We start from the raw sequence: 25,149 nt of genomic DNA on the forward strand, positions 1-25,149 counted from the left end.
CGCCTTCCCTCGTCCAGTGGGGAAACGCATGGGCGCCCAGAGGGGAGACATGACCATCCCTCCAGGCCCCCTCCTCGGCCTCTGCTGTCCCCCTGAGGACTGAAGTCGGGGAGACCTTCCGGGCACTCAAGGCTGGGGGGAGAGAAGGGGTGGCCTTCCCGGGCCTCACTGTCTCCCAAGGCGCCTTCTCCCTTGCTCCCCCCGCCCCCCCCCCCACTGCTGGCCCCCCTTCTGTGCTGCCTTCTCCCCAGGAGGCAGAGGGAAAGCCATGTCAAGGATGATGGATTGAAAGGGGCAGGTGGGGTCAGAAGAGGGACCACAGGGCTGGAAGGGAAGGGGAACGGAAGAGAGGAGGGGGCCGCGGACAAAGCGGAGACAAAGACGGAAGGCGACAGGAAAGTGGGCCGGGAGACGGGGGATCCCAGAGACTTTAAAATGCAGCGCTGAGGGAGGTGGGGGGGGTCAGGTCGGGGTGAGGGAGCCACAGAGACAGAGACGGGGGAGAGACTGAGAGGGAGAGTAAGGATGAGAGACAGAGAGAGATGGAGACAGGGAGACAGAGAGATCGTCCGGACAAGGAGTGGGGGGGGGGGGGGCGGGAGTCGTGGCCAGCGCCCCTCCCCCGCCCGGGTCAGCCATGGCTAATGGTATGATTGCTTGGTGGGGCGGCAGGCGTCAGTGACAAATGAGCCGCCCGAGTCGCCAGCTCCAGTGATGGATGGGCCCGGGAGGCGGGCGGAGGGGTGGGCGCGGGGAGGGGGGCCTGCAGCCAAGATAAATGTTTCCCTCTCCCGGAGCCACGCAGGGGAGGCGCTGGGGATTCGGGCGATGCATCCGTGAAGGGCCCGGGAGGGGGGGGGGGTGGGGGGGAGGGAGACACGGAGGAAGGCAGAAACCCAGGGCCGCGGGGGCGGGGGGGGGGGCGCAGGAGGACAGGAAAAGAGAGAGGTGAGGACACAAAGGCCGGGAGACAGCAGTCCCCAGAGACAGAGAGAGAGGGCACAGGGGGAGACAGAGAGACCATCCAGAGACAGGGAGCCGCAGAGACGGAAAGATGGAGGGAGAGACATCTGACCCACGCCCAAGACCGAAGCGGAGACCCAGAGAACCTTCTTGTAGGATCCCTTCAACCCCGCCCCTGAGCAAGGACACAGATCCTTGCAGAGGGTCCAAGAGCGAGGAAGGAGGGAGAGAGCGGGAGAGACCGACGCTGAGCTGTTGCCGGAGGGGAAACTGAGGCGGAGAGCTTGTAGGACCACAACAGAAGACAGAGGGGCCCCTCCCTCGATTCGGAGCTGACCGTGGGGATGGCTGGGGGCCCTGGGGGCCCCTGGGGATCCCAGCCGCCTGTGGGCAAAGCCCCCAGAGAGGACCGAGCCGAGGGGGAGGGTCCTCCCAGGGCTCGGGGCTCACGTGGGGGGTCCGTGCCCACCCTGAGACACACGCACCCAGACCTGCACGCTCCCTGGGGGTCCAGATGTCTCCCTCGGAGGTGCAGCCCCACGGGGCCTGAGGTCAGAGGGTGATGGGACTGGAGTGTGTGTGTGTGTGTGTGTGTGAGAGAGGCAGACAGACAGACAGACAGGCCGGGGGCAGGGCAGTGAGATGACGGCACACACTCCTCTCTCCTCCCTGCCAACATCTCCCCCCTCTCTTTAATTAAAAAGATTTTTGCCCAAGAGTCAAAGACCCTCTTCCTCGGTTGTGGGACTGGAGCGTCCCCTGAGCTCAGAGCAATGGAAAAAATGGCTCTTGTCTCTGTCCCCTCTCCGTCTCTGTCCCCGCCTGGGACCCCCAACCCTGTCTGTAGCTCAGTCCGGGCACCCCCCCTCCCCCACTCGCTCCCGTCTCTTTCCGGGGCTGTTTCGGGCCCATCTCCAAGTCACACCCCCTCACTGGCCTCACAGGGACACCCCGCCCCAGTTAGGACGCACTCCCCACTGGGGCTGTCACATCAGGTTACTCTTTTTGTTTTCAGGATCAGCCTGGGGAGGAGACCTCGGCCTCCCCGCCTCCCCAGGAGCAAGGCGAGGCTGGGAGCCCAGACCCCCGCCTGGCTCCCCGACCCCCCCCCCCCCCCGCCCCGAACCTCAGCTGAAGGCAGGGGAGGGAGGGGGACAGACAGAAGAGCTTTGCATCTTTAATTAAAAAGTGATTTAAATTAATTTTCTGCTCCAAAACCCCTATCTGGGGGGCGGGGTGTGTGGCAGTGATTAAAAGCCTTTGGGCCCCCTTCGCGTCCGCCTCCCTTAAAGGGCCAGCGTCACCCGAGGGAAAGTTGCGAGGGGCAGCTTCAAGGGCAGTGAGCGCCCCCTGGCACAGGGGACCCCAGGTTCAGCCAAGGCCCCCGGGGGGGGGGGGCGGCTCTCCCTGGTTTAACCATTTCGCTTGCATCCTTTCCCCCCCCAGCCCGTTGCCCACCCAGCAGATGGGGAGACTGAGGCTTCGAGAGAGAAGGGTCGGAGGTGGCTCTGGACCCCAGGTTTCCTGGAGGAGACCCAGAGGTGGCCAGGCGGGAGGGCCGTGGCGTGCCGAGAGGGGCCCAAGGACAAGTCAGGGACCCAGAGACAGACAGGGTCAGAGATCCCGTATAGAACGGAGAGAGTGGGGGCTCCGGAGAGAGTGACTGGAGGGTCCTGGGTTGCAGCCGGGCCCTGGGGCAGTGGGGGGAGAGGAGGGGACCTTCCCAGGGGCAAGGGGGCCAGGGCCATGGTCCTCGCCCTCCTCAGAGCCCTCGGGCTGGGAAGTTCTGCCCCGATTTCTCCTGCTGTAGTTTCAGCTGTCTCGCCCCTGCCCGCGGCCTGGGTGGTTTGGTTTCGTTTCCACCCGCCCCGGAGCACGGAGAAGCGGACGGCGGCAGAGCAGAGCTGTTTATGAGGGTCATAAAAATATCCTTAGCGAGCCCAGCGGGGGTGCTGCCTCCAACCCTCTCCCAGGGCCCCCCCTCCTCCTTGGATCTCTGCCCCCTGCCCCCAAGTTTCTGCCCCCTTCTGCCTGGATCTCATGTCATCTCGTTTCTCCCTCGTGCTGTCTCTCGGGAGTGACGGTTGGTAACTTTTGGGGGTCTGGCATCCCCCTTTGTGACAACAGGAGGAAAACCACGGGGCCGTTTCCCTGGGAAAGGAGCACACAGGCCCCGAGCCCACCGTTGACAGTTTCAGGGAGTTCACGGGCCTCCTGACACCCATTCGTTCATCCCCCGGGGAATCTGAGGACACCAAGCCAGCGAGACAATGAATCCCAGGTGTCTCTCTCCTGCCCTCCCTGGCCTCCTCACTTCCTCCGCCACGCCAGGCACATTCCTGCCCCAGGCCCTTTGCACCTGCTGTTCCTCTGCTTGGGGTGATCTTCCCTCCGAGGTGCACACGGCTCCCTCCGTCACCTTCTTCAGGTCTCTGCCCAGATGTCACCCCCTCTGAGGCCCTCCCCATCCAGCTTACACCATCTCCTCTGTCCTGCTTTCTCTCAGAACACTTGTCACCTCCGGGCATTATTCTATACACTTATGCACCTACTTACTGGTCTGTTCTCTCTCTCCCTCGCCATCGCCAATAGAACGGGAGCTCCAGGAAGCCAGGAAGTTTGTCTTTTCCCCCTGTTATGTCTCCAGAACACCACCCAGCACACAGTCGGGGCTCGGTATTAATTTCGGTCGCAGAAACCTGCTATATCTCATTAGAACACTAGTCGCAAAGGCTGTCGGGGTCCCGGATCCTCCAGGAATCCGATAAAAACCGCGGGCCTGCTCTCCGAGATATGTGAGCAGCACATGATTTACCCTTAACTCTGGAGAATCCACAAACTGAGAGCGGTGTGGGGTTGGGGGGGGGGCGTCCTGTAAAAGGCAGGGGTCGAAAATGGGCGGGGGGGGGGGGACAGAGGGATACCCCCAGGCCTGCGCACACCCGGCGCCCGGGCTGACCCTCTGATGGTCCAAGGCCCAGCCTCGGTGTGTACAAAGTCCCGTGGATGCACAACCCCGAGACTCACCATATTCAGAGACAGAAACAGCACTTGGAAATCTTAAACACACCCGCATCCCCAGGCATGGGCCCACAACCAGACACACAGACACAGCCGGGGACACACGCAAGCACACACACACACACACACACACACACACACGCAGATGGCCTCACACCAGGGCACATGAGCATCTCTGTCTCCCAGGGGAGGGAAGTTAGGGGGCCCAGAGCAAGAAGAGAAACTAAATTATGGGGTCCTCTCCTCGGTCTGATCTGTCTGCTAGAGAGACAGAGAGAGAGAGAGAGAGAGAAGCAGGCAGACGGACAGAGACAAAGAGAGGGAGAGACAAAGAGACAGAGAGACAAAGAGGGAAGGACATGGGGAGAAAGCGGGAGCGGCGGGCGGACGCGGGGGAGCGCGGCGCCGGGCCGCCCCACCCCCCCCCCCCACCCCCGGGCCGGAGCAGGGAAGGGCGGGGAGCGCAGGGAACCGGCCGACGGACAGAGACCTGTGGCGGCCGCCGGGCGGGAGGCGGAGGAGGCCCGGGCAGGGGTGGGTGGGGGGGAGAGGGCGCCGCGGAGTGGGGCGGGCCGGGGTGGGGGCCGGGGGACCGGCGACCCGGGGAGACCCCGACACAAAGGCGGCCCCGGGAGCGGCGGCGGCGGCGCGGGGGGAGGGGCCCGGCCGCCCCCGCCCGCCCCGCCCGCCCCGCCCGCGGCCCAGCCACCGGCGGACAGCGGGTTAAGCATCTCGATGTGGAACTTCCGGATGTGACCGCAGAGAGAGGGAGAGACCGGGAGAGACCGGGAGACGGGGAGAGACCGAGCGGCCCCGCCGCCAGCATCACCCTCCCCTCCCCCGGCCCGCCGCCCCCTCCCCCGCCCGGGGCCCCCTCCCCGCCCCACCCCCCGCGCGCCCCCCACCCCCGCTCCCCCCTCGGCATCCCCCCACCCCCTCCGCCAGCCCTGCCGATCCTCCCGGGCCCCGGGGGAGGGAACTGGGGGCCCGGGGAGGGGGCCTCGGGCGACCGCCCCCCCGCCCCACTCACCCCTTCCCTCGCCGGCATGAGCCCCTCGCCGTGACCCCCGCGGTGGGGAGGGCGCCCGGGGTCCATGCTCGCAGCCTCCGCGCTGCCCGGCGCCGGCCACTGACGACGGTGGGGGTGGGGGGGCCGGGCCCCCAGCCTCCTGCCCCACCCCCTGGCGTCGGCACCGCGGCCCGTCGGGGGCCGCTGCCCCGGGCTGCGCCCGCCCCGCCGGCCAGGCCCTGGAGGGACCCGGGAGCTGCCGCCGGCGTCAGCCCATGGCCCGGAGGGTAGGTCTGAGGGCGGGCGCCCGGCGCCCCAGCCCCGCGGCGCACCCCAGCCCTGCACCGCCCCCGCCCCGGCGCTCCGGCCCCCGTCGGCCCATCCCGCCCTCTCCTCCACCTCTTTCTCTGCCTCCCCTGCCTGTGCCCCGGGTCTCCTCCTGTCTCCTGTCTGCCCGGCGCTCCCCTCTCTCCGCCCCCGGGTCTCCCGCTCTATCTCAGGTCCTTTATCCTACCCCTTCCTTCCTCTTCTGCCCTCCCCAATCCTTCCCCGCGGTCTACTTTTGTTCCAAGTCCTCCTGAGGGGTCGGGGTGGGGACAGTGCTGGGAGAAGGGGGTGTGTGTGTGGGGGTGGGGGGGTCTGGCCAGGCCGGGCTTCCATGGTCCATGGTCCTGGGGATGGGGAGATCAGAGGAGACCGGCGAGGAGGTGAGTACGCACCTTTGGGGGCGGAGGGGGTGGGAACACGCAGGACGGAAAACCCTTACTGCACATCTTAGGATGCGCGAGGAACCGCGGGGAACAGTCGGGATTCAACTTTGGGGCTCAGGAGAAGTTAGGAGAGGACGACGAAGAGAAAGACGGAGAGAGGGACCCACGCACGCGGAGCCTGGCATCCCGCAGGGGCCAGGGCGCCCCACGGCAGGAAGGCTCGCGCGTCTCTGAGTCTCTTGGCCTCTTTGAGCCTCAGTCTCCTCCTGCCCAAGGAGAGGGTTTGGCCTGAGTGGCTTAAGGTCCCTCTGGCCCCCGCCGCGCGCGCGCGCGCGCGCGTGTGTGTGTGTGTGCGCGCGCGCGCGCGCTTCTGTAATGACAGTCGATCTCCTTGCGGCGGGTGGCACCGGTGGGTTTGCCGCGGTTGCGCGGGGTTACACTCGGTTCAACAAGTGTTTACGGAACGTGTGCCTGGCGCTGTGCTCCGTGCCTCCGTCGTTCATGCACGCATGCGCGGAATGTCTCGGTCGCTCATTCATTCGCTCACCCACTCAGTCCTGGGCCTTGGCGGGAGGGGGTAGGTTCATAGGCGGGGTGGGGTGTGACACGTTGTTAAGGGACACTCAGATGTGCATATTTGACAACTGTGAGATGAAACTGAAGTAGGGAGGGGACAGTGCACACACACATATATGCATAAATGATGTGCTGCTTTCGTGGGAAGGGTCCCGGAGTGAGCCTCTCTCTCTCTCTCTTTCTCTCTCTCTCCCCCTCCTGTATCTCCTCCCCTCCATCCCTCTTTCCTCACCTCTGTCTCTGTCTTGCATCCTGCCCCCACACTCTCTCTCGGGATCTCTCCACGGCTCTCTCCCCTCCTCCCTCCTGTCCCTGCTCTGGGAGGAGCTCACAGTTACCAGCCAGCTGATCCCTGACCCCCACCCTCACCCTCAGACCTGAGACCTGGGTCAGTCTCTCTCCTCTGGACCCTCCTGCCCACACACCAAGAATCTCTGACGGGACATTTTCACAGACCAGGGGTATAAGGGAAGACCCTGGGACAGGGCTCTCAGTCCCAAAGAGACAGCCCCGTGGGACATCCGGGGTCCAAGGCGGCTGGGCTCAGACACAGGGAAAGAAAGGGCTGGTTCCTGAGGGCAGGGAGAGCATCTCCTGGGTGCCAGGGTAGGGAGGTTTCCTGACGCCTCCCTGGGGCTCTCTCCCTCTCGCCTCCCCCCCAGTACGATGAGCTGCCTCACTACCCAGGCATCGTGGACGGCACTGCAACCCTGGCTGGCTTCTCGGAGGCAGTGGCCGCGGCACCGAGAGCCCCCGGGCCCTATGGCCCACACCGGCCTCCCCAACCCCAGCCCCCGGGCTTGGACAGTGATGGCCTGAGGAGGGAGAAGGACGAGATCTATGGGTGAGTGGGGACACCTCTCGGGATGCGGGCCCCCTCTTCCGTGTCTCTGACTCTCTCGCGCTGTCTTGATCTCTCCATCTCTTCCCCTGGGTCTCCTTTCCTTCTCCCAGGTGCTCCGTCCTCCGCAGGCCCCTGGCCTCCCCTCATGAGCCTTCTCTCCTGCTTCCCCTAGACACCCGCTCTTCCCGCTGCTGGCCCTGGTCTTTGAGAAATGTGAATTGGCCACGTGCTCGCCCCGAGACGGGGCCGGGGCTGGGCTGGGCACACCTCCAGGCGGTGACGTCTGCTCCTCTGACTCCTTCAACGAGGACATCGCTGCCTTTGCTAAGCAGGTAGGCACCCCCGTCTGCTCTGAGCCAGGAGAGCCAGTGAGGAGAGGAGGGCCGGAGACAGGACGCGCCCTCTCTGGCTTCTCTCTCCCTTCCAGGTCCGCTCCGAGAGGCCCCTCTTCTCTTCCAACCCGGAGCTGGACAATCTGGTGAGATCTGGGCCCTCCCCAACGCTCCCTCCTCCGCAGGGGTCTCCTGTCCCGCCCTCCACAGCCCTGGGGTTCGTTGTAGGAGCGGAGAGGAGATCACCTGACCCCCTTTCTCAAATAGTGATCGTTGTTGCCCGTTTGCAATGACTATAGCCAAGAGTTTGAGAACGGGGACCGATGGCCTGGGTTCAAGTCCAAGCTCTGCCACTCACTAGTTCTGTGAACCAGGGCAGCAGGTAGCTGCATCTCCTTGTGCCTCAGTTTCCTAGCTAGTAGCAATTTCTATCTTGTAGGGCTGTTGTGAGGATATAATGAGCTAAAAAGAGTCAAGCACTTAGATCAGTGCCTGGCACCGAACAGAGACTCAATAGGCATTGGCTGTTCTATCAGTCAGGACGAGAGCCTACCCCAAAATGAGGGCAGGGACTTGGCTGCGAAGGGGAGAGGAGAGAGGAGAGAAAGGAGAGGGAGAGGGAAGGAGAAATACCCTGGCCTCTCTCTTTTCCTTTTGGTTTCCAGCTCCCGCCGGGGCTTCCTATTGGCCGAACCCTTTGGCAAAGGAGTCTGGGAAATGTAGTTCGCAGGCAAAGGGTGGGAAGTGGAGCGGGGGACACGATGGGGTATTTCCATTATAGCGTACGTTCCTTCTCTCCTCTTGTGATGGATCCTTTCCTGTCTCTGCCCCTCTTGCTTCTCTTCGTCTCTGACTCTCTAACATTCCATCTTCCCGTAATTCTGGGTCTCTGTCTCTGTTGCTCTCTGCTCCTGTGGTTCTGTCTCTCTCTGTCTCCCTGTCCTCTCTCTCTGTCATTCTATCTCATTCTTCCCGTTCCTCCGTCTCCTTTTCTCTCCTTTCTCCTCCTCCTCCTCCTCCTCCTCTCGTCCTTCTCCCTCCTTCTCTCTCTTTCTTCCCCCGCTCCTTCCCTCCCTCTCCCCCCTCCCCGTCCCTTCCTGTCTCCTTCTGCAGATGATACAGGCCATTCAGGTGCTCCGGTTCCACCTGCTGGAGCTGGAGAAGGTGAGTGCTTCCCACTCCCCTCACACCCTCGCTTGCCCCCCCCCCCATCCCTGCTCTTCTCGCCCCCTCCATCCCTCCTTCAGGCTCTCTGCCCACTGGAGTTGGAGCCGAATGCTGCCCCCGTCCCTGTACACCCCAGCCCTGGCCCCCGGGTGGCCCCCCCAGTACCCCGGTGCCCCCCAGGTCCACGACCTGTGCGACAACTTCTGTCACCGCTACATCACCTGCCTCAAGGGAAAGATGCCCATCGACTTGGTCATCGAGGATCGGGATGGCGGCTGCAGGGAAGATCTCGAGGACTACCCGGCCTCCTGCCCCAGCCTCCCAGATCAGGTGGGCCGGGGATGGGGCACCAGGCGTCACCCCGCGACCAAAGCCGTGAGCAGGCACAGCTGGGCTACAGCGTGGGGGCGTGCACACCACCCAGACTCAGCCACAGTCAGACACTCGGGACCACAGGGCTCGTGCCCCCCGGCGCGGCGGCTACACAGACCGGGACCCGGCCGGACGACGGTGCATGCGCGCGCACACACGCACAGGCACACACTCGCGCCAACAGACCACCCGTAGACTCGGCTACACCCACACACCCTACCGACACCCGCGACAGTGATACCACATGATACCTGCACCCGGATACAGGCACCCGGCCACAGCACAATGACACAGACCCGGGCGTGCCGCACGCAGCAGACACAGACGGGCCCCGAGGACCCTCTGCCCCACAACTCCTCATCTGCACCTGCTGAGCGAGAGCCCCACGGCCGTGGGGCCGGTTACAACCCACTCAGAGGCCCAGCCGTGTCCCGCGTCTTCGCACAGCCTCCGATGCACACCCAGGCCGATCATCCGGCCCCACAGAGTCGCAAAGCCGCCCGTGTCGTAATCCACACACGCTGTCTCGCAAACAGGACAACCGGCTGCTCGAACAACAGCCACCAACTTAGAACACTGGGGCCCTGTGATAGTCACAAACAGCCAGCTGGCGGTCTCAAAGAGTGATGCAGCCATGCTCCAATCCTGTCGCGTGTCCCAGCTGCGCCCATGTAGCTCACAGCCACACCACAGCCGCCCCCTCGCCGGGGTCAACCATCCCATCTCGGGCAGAGACGCGAGCACACTGACGCGTGCCACACCACAGTTTCAGGACCGCTTCAGGCACACCGATGTGGGTGCTCACCCCAGCATCCCATCAGATCTGGGGCTACCCCTGGAGCCACGCTCAAAAGCCTTCAGACTGATGATTCTCCAGTTTGCACGCCCGCCCGCAGTGCGCTCGAACGCACAATTCCACGCAGACATACCAAACCCTCAGAAACCTTCTCTGAGCGGCGGCGGCCCCAGCTCAGCCCCCGCAGGACACAGAGGACGCACCCATACTGGGCCGTTTGGGGAGGGACTGTTTACAAAGCAGCGAGCCCGGTCAAGGGCAATTAGCGGGGCAGGTGGGGGTACCCTGGGGGTTCAACAAGAGCTGAACCCACCCAACCTGCCTCCCAACAATTGAACTGACCCCTCAAACCAGATGCCAAAGAGGTCTTGATTCGGTCTGTGTGGGTGGGTCCGCCTCCTGGGACGCAGAGTGGGGGTGGGGGTGGCGAGGGTGCATCCAAGGCATTCTCAAGTGCCTCCTAGTGTGTTGGAGTTCGGAGAGAGGAAGCACAATCCAGAATTTGCCTGATGGGCAACTCAGAGAACCGCCCCCCTCAATCTCTGAAAACTGGAAGTTGGTTTTTTTGGGTTTTTTTTATCCCCCGTAAGTTTAGCGCAAACTCATTTCACAGCAAAATCTGACCTGAACTAACGAGGGGCTATTTATAGCCTTTATTTATTCCACTTCGTTAAATATCCATCCGTTTTGCTGCAGAAATGTTAATGAGTTTGATGACGAGGTGAAGTCCCAGACCCTAGGGGTGTTATGAAATACGCAGTGTGTGCACGGATTTACTGCCTAAAAACGTGAAGAGTTCTGGGGCGCCTGACTGGTTCAGTCGGTACAGTATACGCGACTCTCGATCTCGGGGTGATGGGTTCGAGATTACTTTTAAAAATGAATAAATAAGGGGCGCCTGGGTGGCTCAATTGGTTGAGCGTCCGACCTCGGCTCAGGTTATGATCTCGCTGTCCGTGGGTTCGAGCCCCGCGTCGGGCTCTGTGCTGATGGCTCAGAGCCTGGAGCCCGCTTCGGATTCTGTGCTGCCCTCTCTCTCTGCCCCTCCCCCGCTCACGCTCTGTCTCCGTCTCTCTCAAAAATAAACATTAAAAAAAATTATAAAAATAAATAAAAATGTGAAACACTCTGAATTCTGAAACACTGCTGGCCCCCAAGGATTTCAGATAAGGTGCCCTAGATCTGTATAAACGCCTCTTCACCGGGTGATTGCTATGTGTCTTTATGTAAATTAACTCCTTGAGTCCTCACCCTGCTCTGCGAGGTGGGGAGAGTTTATCGTCTTCCGTTGAAGACACAGAGGCACAGAGAGGTGAAGCGACTTGCCCAAGGTCACACAGCCAGGAAAGAGGCAGGAACAGGCTCTATTTACACTCAGGGGTCCCAGCTCCAGAGCCCCTGGTCTCAGCCACTGTGCTACATTGGCGCTGACCTCCAACTCTTGTTTTCCAGAATAACACTTGGATTAGAGACCATGAGGACAGCGGGTCCGTACATTTGGGGACCCCGGGTCCCTCCAGTGGGGGCCTGGCCTCCCAGAGTGGGGACAACTCCAGTGACCAAGGTAAGAAGCCTGGGAGGTGGAGGACAAGTGTGGGAGTCAGTCTGAGGATTGGAGTTAGACAGCAAGTAGGACTTCCACAGGCGCAAGGGCGACTGGGGTGTGGAGCAGTCTCGTGGGTGAGGGTTCTGGGTCTCTCTGGTACCCCCCCCCCACCCTACTGCCCACAAGCACGGCATGCCTGCCCTCCCCCAGGAGACGGACTAGACACAAGCATGGCCTCTCCAAGTTCTGGGGGAGAGGACGAGGAGCTGGACCAGGAGCGGCGGCACAAGAAGAGGGGAATCTTCCCCAAGGTGGCCACCAACATCATGAGGGCCTGGTTGTTTCAGCACCTCTCGGTGAGAGCCCCGGGCCCAGGGGCAGCGTGGGCGTAGAGAGGGAAGGCGGATGGCCGTGTGGAGACTGAGGCCCCGAGAGAGAGACCCCGAGATGGGAGATCCAGGCACAGGGGAAATGTTGAGGGCGAACCTCAAGGGGAGGGGGACCGGCGGGATCAAGCATCCATGAGCACTCCCTGTATGCCAGGTGCTTGCTGCTAAGGGCTCTGAACTCATTCAGTCCTGACCTCAGCCCCCCACCCGTTTGTTCCCCCCACTCCCCTCTCCCCATCACCATCCGGCCAAAACAAAGCCTGCGAGGATAGGGCTGTGGGTGGCTCCATTGTGCAAAGGTCTTCTAGCCAGAAGTGGGTTCGGAAGCAGGCGGTTTGGCCTTAACCATTGTGCCGCACTGCCTCGTGGGGAGAGCTGGGGGGACGGCGGGGATAGAGACAGGAAGAGAGTCAGGGAGAGGCTGAAACAGAGAAATGGAGAGATGTGGGGTGGACTGGATCAGAGCAGGGTAGACACAGGGAGAGAGTCACAGGGGGACTGAGAGAGGGAGAGGGATTGGGACAGGGAAGGACACACACAGGAACCCGTGACAGAAACTCCGAGAGGGCTGGTGCTGGGCTCTGCCTCCTTTCCGGTGCTGGAACCCCCAGCTTCGGTCTCCCTAATGAGAGCTGGCCAATTAGCCTGTAATTGCTGGAAGAGGCGGGGGCGCTCACGGGCATAATTGCCCGAAGCTTGGCTTCTCCGCTTCCTTCCATTGGGCCTTGGGGGAGCGTGGAACAGCTCAGACGAGCTTTCTCCTGGCCCTGCCCCAGCCTGGGCTCCCCATCCCCATGGGGCCAGGCCTTGGGGGGTCAGATGGCAGCTGGGCAGGCAGGGTGACTCTTGCTGGTGGCCACAGCACCCGTACCCCTCGGAGGAGCAGAAGAAACAGCTGGCTCAGGACACGGGGCTCACCATCCTGCAAGTCAACAACTGGTGAGTGACCTAGGAGGCCTGCGCGGTCCGTGGGCCCGCCCGGGGTGGGAGGCCGGGCGCTGTCCGCGGTGCTGACGGAGGCCGCGAAGCCCCTGGGAGCCTCTCTTCTCCCCTCCCCTGTCCCCGTCCTCTTTTCCAGCTCTGTCTCGGGTGTTCATTGCTGCCTCTCTCCTATTCCCTCTTTACACCTCCCTCTGTTTCCGTGACCCCCTCCCAGGTTCATTAACGCCCGGAGACGCATCGTGCAGCCGATGATAGATCAATCCAACCGCACAGGTACAGGGAGAAGGCGGGGAGAGAGGGTCTAGTGTTCCCCGGGGAGTGTCAAGGCTGGGACCCGCACACCCTGGGGCTCAGCCTGCACCCCTCAACCTCCCTCGCAGGGCAGAGTGCAGCCTTCAGCCCAGAGGGCCAGCCCATGGGGAGCTATACGGAAGCTCAGCCACACATGACAGTCAGGCCTCCAGGTAAGGCCCGCCCCTTAACTAGGCCACGCCCCCCAACACACCAGGCCCCTCCTCTAAATGATGATGGCCCACCTCTTGGGATTAACTTCAAGAATAGTACTTCATTCGCATAACAGTGGAGCTGGGGAGACAATTGTAGATTTCCAGATGCCCACCTTTTCTTAGCCGAATTCGCTTCTTCCAGGCTCTGCCCATCCATTGGAAGGCTCTACTTTTCCTCAAAGGACCAGTCTTTTCTTAAGTGATGACTCAGTCGGTCTTGATAGATGGATCCCCTGGGGAAGGAGCAGGCAGGAAGGATTTAGGGGCATATGGGGATGTCTGGTGAAGAACCACTAACCCTCCTCTTTTGTCTTCCAGGGCCGATGGGGATGAGTTTGAACTTAGAAGGAGAGTGGCATTATCTATAGATTCAGGACAAGTGTAAGTGTCCAATGTCTAGGGGCACTGGGTTGGGGGTTGTGTGGCTCTCAAACCTTGGTAAGAACTCCAGATTCCAATATTCCTCCAACCCAGAGCAGGGTCAGCAGGGGTCCCTGAACTGAGGGTTCCCCAAGGCTTAGTGGGAAGATGATTCATCTGTCCATCCATCCATCCATCAACTCATTCACCCGTCTCTGTATTTATCCATCCATCAATCACCCACCTACACACTACCCATCCAAAATATATCCACTCCCTATCCATCCAACCACACATGCGCCCACTTATCCATGCATTCGCTCAGCTACCTCCCTCCCCGTGATCCATCTACGCAGGCAACTACTACCTGTCTTCGTCAGAAAATACATCTACCCACTCATCCACCCACCTCCCCATTGGTCTGCCCGCTCGCATATCCACCTAGAATGCACTCACCCACCTACCTTCTCACCCATTCATCTGCCCACCTATCCATTCATACACCTCCAATATATGCTAAACCCTCATTCCACATCCTGACCAGCCTCCGGTAGAATCCTGCTCTTGAGAAGATTCTGGGCTTGTGAGGAAGTGGACATCAGAAATGAATGACGGTCCAGAACAACAGCGAAAACAATTTAACACAGCTTCCTCAGAGGAGGGAGACATCACTCATCCCTGAGATATTAGGAAATATTTTATAGAGGAAGTGACTTGTGGGTAGGGCATTGAAGGATGAATAGGGGTCCAATGGGGAGAAAAGGGGGGCAAGGTAGTAGGGTGCATTCTTTTATGCTCCCAGGTCTTAAGACTTTAGAGCATCTTCCCACTTAGTCTTCATAAAAAACCCCAAATTTTGGGGGGGAAATTATTCTTATTTCCATGTTACAGAGGAGAAAAGTGATGCTAAGAAGAGGTCACTTGGGCAGGTTCACTTGGCTCAGAAAAGCAAAGGGAACAGCATGTGCAAAGCCCCAGGGTTGAGAGGCTTCCTGGAATTTCTTTTTTTTTTTTAACGTTTATTTATTTTTGGGACAGAGAGAGACAGAGCATGAACGGGGGAGGGGCAGAGAGAGAGGGAGACACAGAATCGAAAACAGGCTCCAGGCTCTGAGCCATCAGCCCAGAGCCCGACGCGGGGCTCGAACTCACGGACCGCGAGATCGTGACCTGGCTGAAGTCGGACGCTTAACCGACTGCGCCACCCAGGCGCCCCATGGAATTTCTAAAACACAAATCAGATCTTGACTCTCTCCGTATTAAGACTCTGAAAGCCAAAGTCTTTACTTTAGCACTGCTTCATTCATTCATTCACTCATTCACTCATTCATTTAATGCACATTCTCTGAGCATTTCTGTACCCTGCCCCCATAGGTCTCACTGTCCAGTGGGGGAGACAGACCTGTCTTCAGACAGGTGGCCAGAGTGGGCAGAGCTGGAGTGACAGAACCCAAGAACTGAAGGAGCCCAGAGGGGGCATCAGACCCAGGCTGGGGGTTCAGGGAAGACTTCCTGGAAGAGAGGACTTGGAGCTGAGACCAGGAGAACAGAAGGAGCGAGGCAGGAAAGGAGAGAACAGCATATGCAAAGGCCCAGTGCACTTAGAAGCCTCACAGCTATGAGATAGCACCCTGCTCCCCCCACCCAGTCACAGCCATGAGGGGAAGGGAGGACTGGGCTAGGCTTGCACTGGCAAGCTGGGTGGATGAGTAATGAACTCAGGTCCCACAGAAAGGCTGGGAGATGCGAGTGGAGACATAGGAGGACTTAGGCATGGAGGGGCATGGGGACTGGAGCCTGGGAAGGAAAGAGGGACAGGTTTGTTCAGGGACTGGCAGTGGGAGGTCAGTGGGGGTCTCAGCTCTGCCCTGACCAACCGAGGACAGGTGTGGCCTGGTCTGAATGTCAGGAGAACCTCGGGGAGGTGAGGGGTCTTGGTCCGTCTCTCTCCCTGTCTTCCTTTCTCTTTCTCGGTCTTAATTGTCTCTTTTTCCATCTCTGTCTCTATGTCTCCCTTTTCCATTTCTGTTCTGCTTCCCTCCCTCCCTCCCTCCCTCCCTCCCTCTGCATTTCTCTTGCTATGGGGCTGATGGGGGCTGCAGAGAGGGGCTGATGTGGAGCTAGACCCCTCCCCACTTCCTGACTTGGCCTCTTGTCCCCTGTTCACAGACCCCAGCCTCCGGACTGTGACCGCCAGGCTCACACCTGGTCCCGGTCCCTGCCTGGCCCCCTGACTTCAGGACCCCACCTCCTAAGGCCCCCAACGCAATGCCTACCTCCCTGGGGCCCTGCCGGGACATGGGGGCCTGAGCGTCCACTCGAGGGGCTCTCAAGGACAAAGACAAGGCCTCCAGGCCCCGCGCCCCACATCTGCCCTCACCTCTGCCTCGAACCCAAGCTGAGATCCTGGGCCTGGGTCTTCAGAAGGTGGTGGTTGGGGATCCCCCTGCCTCCAGGCTAGAGAAGGGACTGGAGGTGGGCTGGGGCTGTCAGGGAAGGAGGGTCAGCTGGATCCGACATTTGGGAGAGGCCCCCTCACCCTCCAGCCCACTCCCTCCCCTTCTCTCCCCTACCTCCCTTCACTGATGTCTTCTACTTTTTTTTTTTTTTAATGATAAAGTCTTAAAAACAAAAAGCCACAGATCTGAGTTCTTGTGTCTCTTTTGAGATTCAAATACTCATCAATTTGAAGCACCTGAATGACTATAATAATAATTGATACTCTCTCTCCCTCCCCGCCCCCTCCCGCTCTCTCCGCTCTCTCCTCCGGGGCTCCCACCCATGGCTTTGTGGTTTAAAACACCAACTTCTTTTTTAGCTCATTATTCTATAGGTTGGTATACTACACTCTGCTGGGCGGTTCTTGGGATTTCAAAACAGGGCTCTCCTGTGTAGCATGGCTGGCGACAGGTCAGCAAGGGGGCTCCGCTGGCTGGCAGCGAGGCCACAGGAGTGACTGGACCTCACGATGACATTGATGAGAAGGCGGTCTGGTTAACTGGACCCCAAGAGAGAACAGAAGGGCCCAAGGCCTCCTGAGGCCCTGGCTTGTGTCTGACACCTGGTTATCTTGGCCACAAGTCTCAAGACTGGCCCGGATTCAAGGGAGGAGACGCAGATTCCACCCCTTACAGGGCGGGGAAGGGGGGCTGCGAACTCACAGCACAAGCGATGGGGAGGAATGAAGAATTATGGCCGCTTTTGCATCCCTCTCCCACACTGTGGCTCACAGATGACTTTTCTTTGTCTGTCCCATGGGAGATAAATGCAGTTACCCAGAGCGGTCCTTGGAAACATGTATGTGTGGCCAACAGACCAGACTCCAGCCCAACGTGCCTGGGTTCAAATCCCTGCTCTGCCCCTTACCAGCCCCATGATACTCACTTGGAACACGCAGACCTGAGCTTGGAAACATGAGGCCCTCAGAGGCCATCTCAAACCACCACTCACTCAATACTCATCTTTTTTTTCTTAAGTTAATTTTTTTTAATTTTTAAAAATATTTTTTTTAATTTTTTTTTTCAACGTTTATTTATTTTTGGGACAGAGAGAGACAGAGCATGAACGGGGGAGGGGCAGAGAGAGAGGGAGACACAGAATCGGAAACAGGCTCCAGGCTCCGAGCCATCAGCCCAGAGCCTGACGCGGGGCTCGAACTCACGGACGTCGAGATCGTGACCTGGCTGAAGTCGGACGCTTAACCGACTGCGCCACCCAGGTGCCCCAATTTTTAAAAATATTTTTATTGAATTTTGAGAGACAGAGAGACAGAGTGAGAGCAGGGGAGGGGTAGAGAGAGAGAGAGAGAGAGGGAGACACAGAGTCTGTAACAGGCTCCAGGCTCTGAGCTGTCAGCACAGAGCCCGACGCGGGGCTCGAACTCATGGTCCGTGAGATCATGACCTGAGGAGAAGTTGGACACTTAACTGACTAAGCCACTCAGGCACCCCCTTATTTATTTATTTTGAGAGAGACAGAGTGTGCGTGTGTGTGTGTGCATGCGCGCGCTCACGTGTGTGAGCAGGGGAGGGGCAGAGAGAGACAGAGGGAGACAGAGAATCCCAGGCAGGCTCCCCGCTGTCAGCGCAGAGCCCCATGCAGGGCTCGAACTCACCAACCGGGAGATCATGACCTGAGCAGAAACCAAGAGTCAGACGCTTCACCAACTGAGCTACCCAGGCGCCCCATCAATACTCATCTTCTACGATGCAGCAGCCTCTGGACCCTCGTGATGCAAGCAGGGAAACCGAGGCCCAGGGCCCCCAAGCCTGTTCTGTCTCAGGCCGTGTTAGGCTTTGACCCACAGAGGCCTTGAGCCCCGACCAGGTGCTCAAGGGATCAAATATCCCTCATGGGAATCTCAGCTGCCGTCAACTCCAGGATCTGACGATCCCGCCGATCCGTTCCCAAGACGCCATGGGGCTCAGTTGCAAATTGGAAGTTGCTTGGGTTTAGACCCTTGTTTGTGGAAAATAGCTCAGTGCCCCTTCTGGGCCTCTGTCCTGGCTCCTCCCTTTGCCCCGGATCCCCTTCTCCACCTTCTCCGGCCGAGTCACCTGGGCAAAGATGCAGGAGAGGCCATACCAAAGCACCCCCCTCCTGACTGCAGTCCCATCACTGCCCCATTTTGTTTCCTCCTACTGTCTCCTCCCTGGAATTCTCCCCGTCACTCGCCCGTTCACCTGGTGCCACCTCACAGCGAGTGCCCGGGGAACAGGTGGGGAGAACCAGCAGTGCCTTGGAGACTCAGCTGCCTCCACCCTCATTGACTCAGGCCACCGTGGTCTCCTGGGTGCGCGGCCCTGCCCTCCGGGCCCATCAGCGGGACCGCCGTCTTCAGGGGCTGGTGTCCTGGGGTGGGGGACCCCCCAAAGGGTTGAGCAAATGAGCACATGACAGGAGGTTGGAAACAGTAGAGCAGGGTGGGGGTGGGGAGTTACCTGCTGCGAGCCGGGTGCCAGGCTCTGTTCTAGAAGCTTCATGCCTGCTAACCTGGCAGACCCTCACCGCGAAGGAAGTGCAATCACTTCCCCCATTTCCCAGATGAGGAAAGTGAGGCCCAGAGAGGTGAGGTCACACGGCAGGGGACTGTGGATCTCCGTTCCAACCGGAGGCCTAGAAGCCCACCGCCTCTCATTTTGAAAAATCTCAGGGGGCACCTGGGTGACTCAGTGGGTCGAACGTCCCGCTCTTGATTTCCGCTCGGGTCACGGTCTCAGGGTTCAGGGGTTTGAGCCACATGACGTCAAGCGCTGACGATGCACGGCCCGCTTGGGGTTTTCTCTCTCTCCCTCACTCTCTCTGCTCCTTCCCTGCTTGCTCTCTCTCTCTCTCTCAAAATAAATAAACTTAAAATATGTGTGTGTGTGTATACACACACACACACACACATACATATATAATTCTAAGATTCTATGATTTTTAAAGGGGCTAATATGAACTATTCTCTTTGTTAGATATTATTTGGGCCATTAAGATTAGTGTTTATCCTCCCCAAACTCCCCGGGACTGAAGTGGGTCGGGTGAGGGACAGACAGCAGGAAGGACTTCCCGGCCCTCCTTTGAGGGCAGTGGGGGGAGGCGGCGGGGCCGGGCCAAGGCCTGAGGTCGGCTGCAAGGGGAGGCCTTCCGGGGGGGGGGGGGCGATGGGGGAACTGGGGACGCAGACGGGTGGGGGGAGGGGCAGCCCCCCTCCCCCTCCTCCACCTGCTGGGCGACTGGAAGTGCCTCTCGCTGAATCCTCTCTAATTAAACCAATTGGATGTGCCACCGGGGACGAGGGAAACTGGGCGGGAGGTTAATTGTAACTAAAAATACCTCCCCCGTTTCCTGGGGCGAGGAGGCAGCGGCCGCCGCCGGGGGGGTTGGGGCCGGGCGGGCGTCCGGAGTGGGACGGGGCCCCGCGTGCCGCCGGGTGGCGGGGCTCGGGCGCGTGCGGCTGCGGGAGGGCGGTCGGCACGGCGCGTGTCCGCGGCTGAGCCTGTCACCGCGCGGCGCGCGCGTGTCCCTGAGGAACGGCTGGGTCCCTGGCTGTGCCTGTCACGCTGGGCCTCGGTAGCCGTCGCGCGATCGGGATTACGAGACGCTGGGCGTCGCTACCCGAGTCTCGGCGGGATTGTGTGGCAAAGCGGGTCTTCTTAACAACCGGGGGCCGCTTCGTAGGAGTCCGTGGCGGTGTCTCCGTGTGTGTGGCTTTGTAGCCTCTTGTGAGCTGTGTGTCCAGGACAGCAGGACTCTGGGTCATCCCGCTCGGGTCCCCGTGAATGTGGGGCAGGCAGTGAGCCCGGGCTCCCTCCAGAGGGCGCCGGGGAGCCACGGAAAGCTGTTTGTTTGCAACCGCTTTATTGGAATAAAATTCAGTTCCATAAAACGCTTCCATTTAAAGCGTGCGGTTTGATGGCTTTCGTAAATTCACAGAGTTGTGCAGCCATCACCGTAATCAACTGGGCAACATTTGCATTAATCCCCAAAAGAAACCTTCCACCCCTTACCAGCCGCACCCCTCCGCCCTAACTCCCAAGCCACTTTCTGGCTCGATGGGTTTGTCGGTTCGGGGCATTTCAGAGAAATGAAATCATACAGTAGATGGTCCTTTGTGTCTGGCTTCTTTCACTCGAGATCGTGTTTTCGGGCTCATCCATGTTGTAGTGTGAGTCAGTGCTTTGTTCCTTTTTATGGCTGAATATTATTCCATTGTCTTGGAAGGATTTTTTTTTAATTGAAATGCGGTTATTAACCTATTTTTTAGGTTTATTTATTTTGAGAGAGAGAGAGAAAAACAGAGCACATGCGTGAACAGAGGGGGAGAGGGAGGGAGAAAGAATCCCAAGCAGGCTCCACGCTGTCGGCAGGGAGGCCGATGTGGGACTCGAGCCCACAAACCGTGAGATCATGACCTGAGCTGAAGTCAAGAGCCTGGCGCTTAACTGACTGAGCCACCCAGGCGCCCCTGTCTTGGAAGGATTTTGAGCACAGGAAGGACAGAATCGGGTTCGTGCTTTGCCTGGGCTGCCACGCAGAGGGTGGATTATGGGGGGTGGGGGGGTGATAAGAGTTGGGTCGAGTCCCCCGGAAAAGATACAGTGAAGTCTTAATTCCAGGACCTGTGAATGTGACCTTATTTGGAAACAGGGTCTTGGCAGATATGACCCAGTTAAGATGAAGCCATAGGGTGGGAGAAAATGAAAAGACTTGACTTGGGGGAAATATTGTGACAAATATATATGTGACATATATAAAGGACTATATACATCAACCATATATTAAAAAAATTTTTTTTATTAAGTAAACCACCCCATGTGGGGCTCGAACTCACAACCCCCAGATCAAAAGCCACACGCTCTACCAACTGAGGCAGCCAGGCACCCCTATAAACTATATACATAATATAAATAACTCTTTCAAGTCAAGAAGATGATTCCTTTTTAAGACTCAAAATACCGGGGGCCCCTGGGTGGCTCAGTCAGTTAAGCATCAGACTCTCGGTTTCGGCTCAGGTCATGATCTCACGGTTCATGGGTTCGAGCCCCGCACTGGGCTCTGCGCTGGCAGTGGAGAGCCTGCTTGGGATTCTCTGTCTCCCTCTCTCTATGTCCCTCCCCTGCTTGAGCTCTCTCTCGCTCTCTCAAAATACATAAATATACGTTTTTTAAAAAGAGTCAAATTACTGAATATAAATTACAAAAAGTAGACCAACAAACGGCTACTAAGCCCGCGAAAAGATGCTCAACATCATCCGCCATCATGGAACTGTAATCACAATCGCAATAAATATCGCAATAATTACCATTAGCCTGGCTGATGAAAGCTCTCATACATGGCCGGGAGGCGCACACGTTGGCAAGACAGCTTTGGAAGACAAGTGCAAAGAACCTACTAAAACGGAACCCACGTGCGTCCCGGGACCCAGTGACTCCACTCCCGGGCGCGTACTGCACAGAACTGCACACGTGTGTTCACCAAAAGCCACACGGACAGTGTGGTCGTAGCAGCATTAGCTGTAACTGGACCCCGGCCAACTGGCCATCAGCAAAAGAATGAATTAAACAAAGCGTGATGAATTCATGCAACAGAATGAATACACCACAGCCCCACACAACATAATGTCAGCCAAAGAAGCCAGACACGGGAGGGTCCATTGTTATGAGGTTCTAGAACGGGCAACACTAGGTGATGATGTTAGAGGTCAGAGCGCTGGTCAGCCTGGGGGCCTGAACTGGGGCGGGGAGCACAAGCCAGCTGCCGGGAGGGGGGCTGGTCACGGTCTGGTTCTCTGGATGGTGACACAGACATGTTTTGCTTCCTGGGGAATTTCACCAAGCTGTTCACTTACGACTTGAGCGCTTTTCTGTATGTTATGCTTCAAGGGAAAGTTTTAAAAGGTCATTGAGTGAGTGCACACCCACCTTGCATTTTGAAAGATGCTGCGAGATCGAGGTTGTATGAATTCCCCTCCAGGCGGCTGCAAGTTCCCGTTCGCGCACATCCTAGCCAGCAGTGAGCATCGTCGATCTTTTTGATCTGGGCCAATCTGGTGGGTGCAAAGCGGTGTCTCCGTGAGCTTTATTTCCTGCGGTTTTGAGAATGTCCAAACCACAGCCCCCCACCTGGAGTTTTTGTGCGCATTTTGGAACAGACCTAACGCCCCAGATTAACGGGTGATAAGAACCTCTGTTCAAGGCCATCAAATTCACCCTTAAGGGGCTGTGACCCCTGGCTCTTCAATTCAGACAAATGCCCTGCGGTGGCCATATCTGGGCATTAAGAGTCTTTTCCCTTCTTCCAGCAGGTTCCCTCAGACTCACCCCGTAGAACGGTTTTATTGGGTCAGAGCCCAGGGGATGCTTAAGTCTTTTTGGCAGACATTGGGTGGCTTCCATTTTTAGCAACGCACCCCCCCCCCACTGCACACACACACACACACACACACACACTCACAGAACTCTGTTTCTTGCCAATAGGACATTAATTTTATGTTTTAATATGAAACAAGGAGGAAAAGCAGGAACAATCCTGACAAGCTGTAATGTTCTGGGGACATTTGGCTGTCCAGTGAGTGGGAAAAACTCTGACGTTAGTTTCTCCCATAAACCATTTATCTTCCTATTTTTAACACCTTGCGTCAGGGAAGGTATTCTCAGGGGCCATAACAGAAGAGAGCTTTGACCACCACAAACTGAAAAAAAGTTGAGTAAAGTCACCATAGATAAAGCCAAAAGACAAGCAGCAGACTGAGAGAAATGTTTGTAACGTCAATAATGCTTAAGATCCAGCATATATAAAGAGCTACAACAAACCAATAACAAAATGACAAAGAGTTTAGGATTTGAACCAGCACAGAAGAGAAAATACAAATGGCTCAGATGCTTGGGCTCACTGGCAATCATGGGGAATAAAAATAATATAAGCCAGTACAGCATGTATGGAAGGACAGGTAGGAGAATCTATCAAATGACCTATAAAAACATACTTTCTGGGGCGCCTGGGTGGCTCAGTCGGTTGAGCGGCCGACTTCAGCTCAGGTCACGATCTCACGGTCCGGGAGTTCGAGCCCCGCGTCGGGCTCTGGGCCGATGGCTCAGAGCCTAGAGCCTGTTTCCGATTCTGTGTCTCCCTCTCTCTGACCCTCCCCCATTCATGCTCAGTCTCTCTCTGTCTCAAAAATAAATAAATGTTAAAAAAAAAAAAATAAAAACGTACTTTCTGGGGGAACCTGGGTGTCTCAGTCAACTGAACACCTGACTCTTGATTTCAGCTCAGGTCATGATCCCAGGGTCGTGGGATCGAGTCCCGCGTTGGGCTCTGTGCTAAGTACGGAGTCTGCTTAGGATTCTCTCTCTCTGTCTCTCCCTCTGCCCCTCCCTCCCGCTTATACTCTAAAATAAAAATAAAAATAAATCATTTAAAAACCGTACCTTCTCTTGGACCAGTGATTCTACCTCTAGGAATGTATCCTACAGATGCACATGTATCTGGAAATGACACACATACAAGAATATTCGTGACAGCTTTTTATAGGAGCAAAAGATTGAGAACAGCTTAAATGTCTCTCCATATAGGCCTGGTTAGATAAATGTCTGGCACATCCATGTAACCGGCCAGTAGACAGCCAGGCAAAACAAGTCACCCGGCTCTGTATCAACACAAAACCATCTCCTAGAACAGTGCCTGGCACATAGTAGGGACCATTGAGCGTTTGCTACTCTGGCACAATGCATGCACTTTCTCTGGAAAGATGACAGAAATGGACAGAAGTGTAGATGGTTAAAAAGGAGTGGAACCTTGCAGTCTGTGCCAGGGACCCCTCGCGGATGCTCTTTCCCTTCTGACCCCCGATCGCACTCCTGGGAACGTGCCCTAAGCAAAGGCCGGAAGTCTGGGGGGAGGCCCGATGCCGAGGCAGGTCGGCCCGAGTGCTGTGCAGAATGGACGGAAATGCGGTAATGGACGTGGGCAGGCCCGGCCGCTCCGGGTGGAAGCCTCCGCGGCCGCTACCCGAGGGGTCGGGCGCACGAGTAACGACCGGGACGTGTTTACGTCAGACGCTTTGTGCAAAGACGAAAACGGGATCTGCCGCCGTCCCCGCCCCAGCGCCCGGTCCCGCGGGCGCGGGGATTCCGGCGGGTGCTCTCTCCTTGCTACTCCCTTTTTCCAGCCTCCCCGAATCTTCTCTCGTGGAGAAAGCCTTTTTAAAAATAGGAATTCGTGAGGCCCCAGAGCGGTTTCCTCGATTGGTTAAGCGTCCACTCTGGATCTTGGCTCCGGTTTTGATCCTAGGGTTGGGAGCTCAGGCCCTGCCCTGGGCTCCGCCCTGGATGTGAAGCCTACTTAAAAGCAAAAGCGAAAAAGGAATTCAGATGCGGACAAAGAATCCTCCATATATAGGAAGCTGTGTGCTGTTGGCTCTACTTGATTAAGAAGAGACGCAGAAATCATCCAAATACAGAACAGTAGGAAACGGGTTTTTACAAGCAGTGTGCCTACACTTGGGAGGTTTCACCGCCATCTTTAAAAGGCAGCTTTTGGACAAATTTTTAATGAGCTGGGGAAATACTGATGATCCGACTCAGAACTGTCAAATGGGCCAAGGGCACAGTAGCACCTCGACCAGCTTGAAAACGTCTGGAGACACATGCACAGAGAAAGGCGCGTGGAGATTGTGCCCCTGAAGGTGAATCACGGTGGATTCTTCCCTCCTTCCCTACATTGCTTTTCTGTACCTTCTCCGGGTCCTCCCGGGCTCCTCACGGCAGGGGACACCAGGTGGGCCCGACCGACCTCTGCACCCCTGGCAGCAGAGGCTGGAGGCAGCGACTGGTCTCCCGGCCGCCCCCGCAGCCGCCTTCTGGAGAGAGCAGGCTCCCGCGGGTGGACTCCCTCCAGACCCGTGGGCGGCAGAGGAGACCCCCGCGGTCACGGCCAGGACTGGGCGTCCTCGAACCCAGCAGTCCTGGCAGCGGCCTCGGAGGGTTCTGTGCTGTCGTCCTGGGTGTCACTCCGGAGCACGTGGCCCAGATCCGCGGCTCCAGCCTCCCACGGTGTTATAAATACCCGATCCTCCCCACCACTGTGTTAAATCTCTTCCTGCTTAAAACACCTGCAGCGGCTTCTATTTAG

The 25,149-nt window shown here is 58.1% G+C and overlaps 2 protein-coding genes across 5 annotated transcripts in view; one reads left to right on the forward strand and one right to left on the reverse strand.

Moving 5' to 3' along the window:
• The first annotated feature begins 4,933 nt into the window (after positions 1 to 4,933).
• MEIS3 (Meis homeobox 3) lies at positions 4,934 to 16,230 on the forward strand. 3 transcript variants are annotated; one of them, XM_043598568.1, is made up of 13 exons: positions 4,942 to 5,280; positions 6,942 to 7,123; positions 7,296 to 7,455; positions 7,551 to 7,601; positions 8,569 to 8,619; positions 8,803 to 8,952; positions 11,243 to 11,354; positions 11,547 to 11,692; positions 12,588 to 12,664; positions 12,882 to 12,940; positions 13,048 to 13,131; positions 13,492 to 13,554; positions 15,703 to 16,230. In XM_043598568.1, the coding sequence occupies exons 1-12, from the start codon at positions 5,269 to 5,271 to the stop codon at positions 13,539 to 13,541; spliced, it is 1,134 nt and encodes a 377-aa protein (XP_043454503.1). In that variant the 5' UTR covers positions 4,942 to 5,268; the 3' UTR covers positions 13,542 to 13,554; positions 15,703 to 16,230. The 3 variants fall into 3 exon arrangements, with proteins under 3 accessions (XP_043454502.1, XP_043454503.1, XP_043454504.1); XM_043598569.1 differs by having other exon boundaries at positions 8,854 to 8,952; XM_043598567.1 differs by having other exon boundaries at positions 4,934 to 5,280; positions 8,569 to 8,952.
• The window catches only part of DHX34 (DExH-box helicase 34), a 37,841-nt gene continuing 25,904 nt past the window's right edge, over positions 13,213 to 25,149 (reverse strand). For both annotated transcript variants that reach the window (XM_043598560.1, XM_043598559.1), the window contains exons 18-19: positions 21,939 to 22,063; positions 13,213 to 13,406 (exon numbers count right to left, since the gene is read on the reverse strand). In XM_043598560.1, coding sequence (XP_043454495.1) covers positions 13,381 to 13,406; positions 21,939 to 22,063 — 151 coding nt within the window. In that variant the 3' untranslated portion in view covers positions 13,213 to 13,380. The remainder of the gene's footprint in view (positions 13,407 to 21,938; positions 22,064 to 25,149) is intronic.

This window comes from Prionailurus bengalensis, chromosome E2 (assembly GCF_016509475.1).
Source record: "Prionailurus bengalensis isolate Pbe53 chromosome E2, Fcat_Pben_1.1_paternal_pri, whole genome shotgun sequence".
NCBI classification, from domain to species: domain Eukaryota; kingdom Metazoa; phylum Chordata; class Mammalia; order Carnivora; family Felidae; genus Prionailurus; species Prionailurus bengalensis.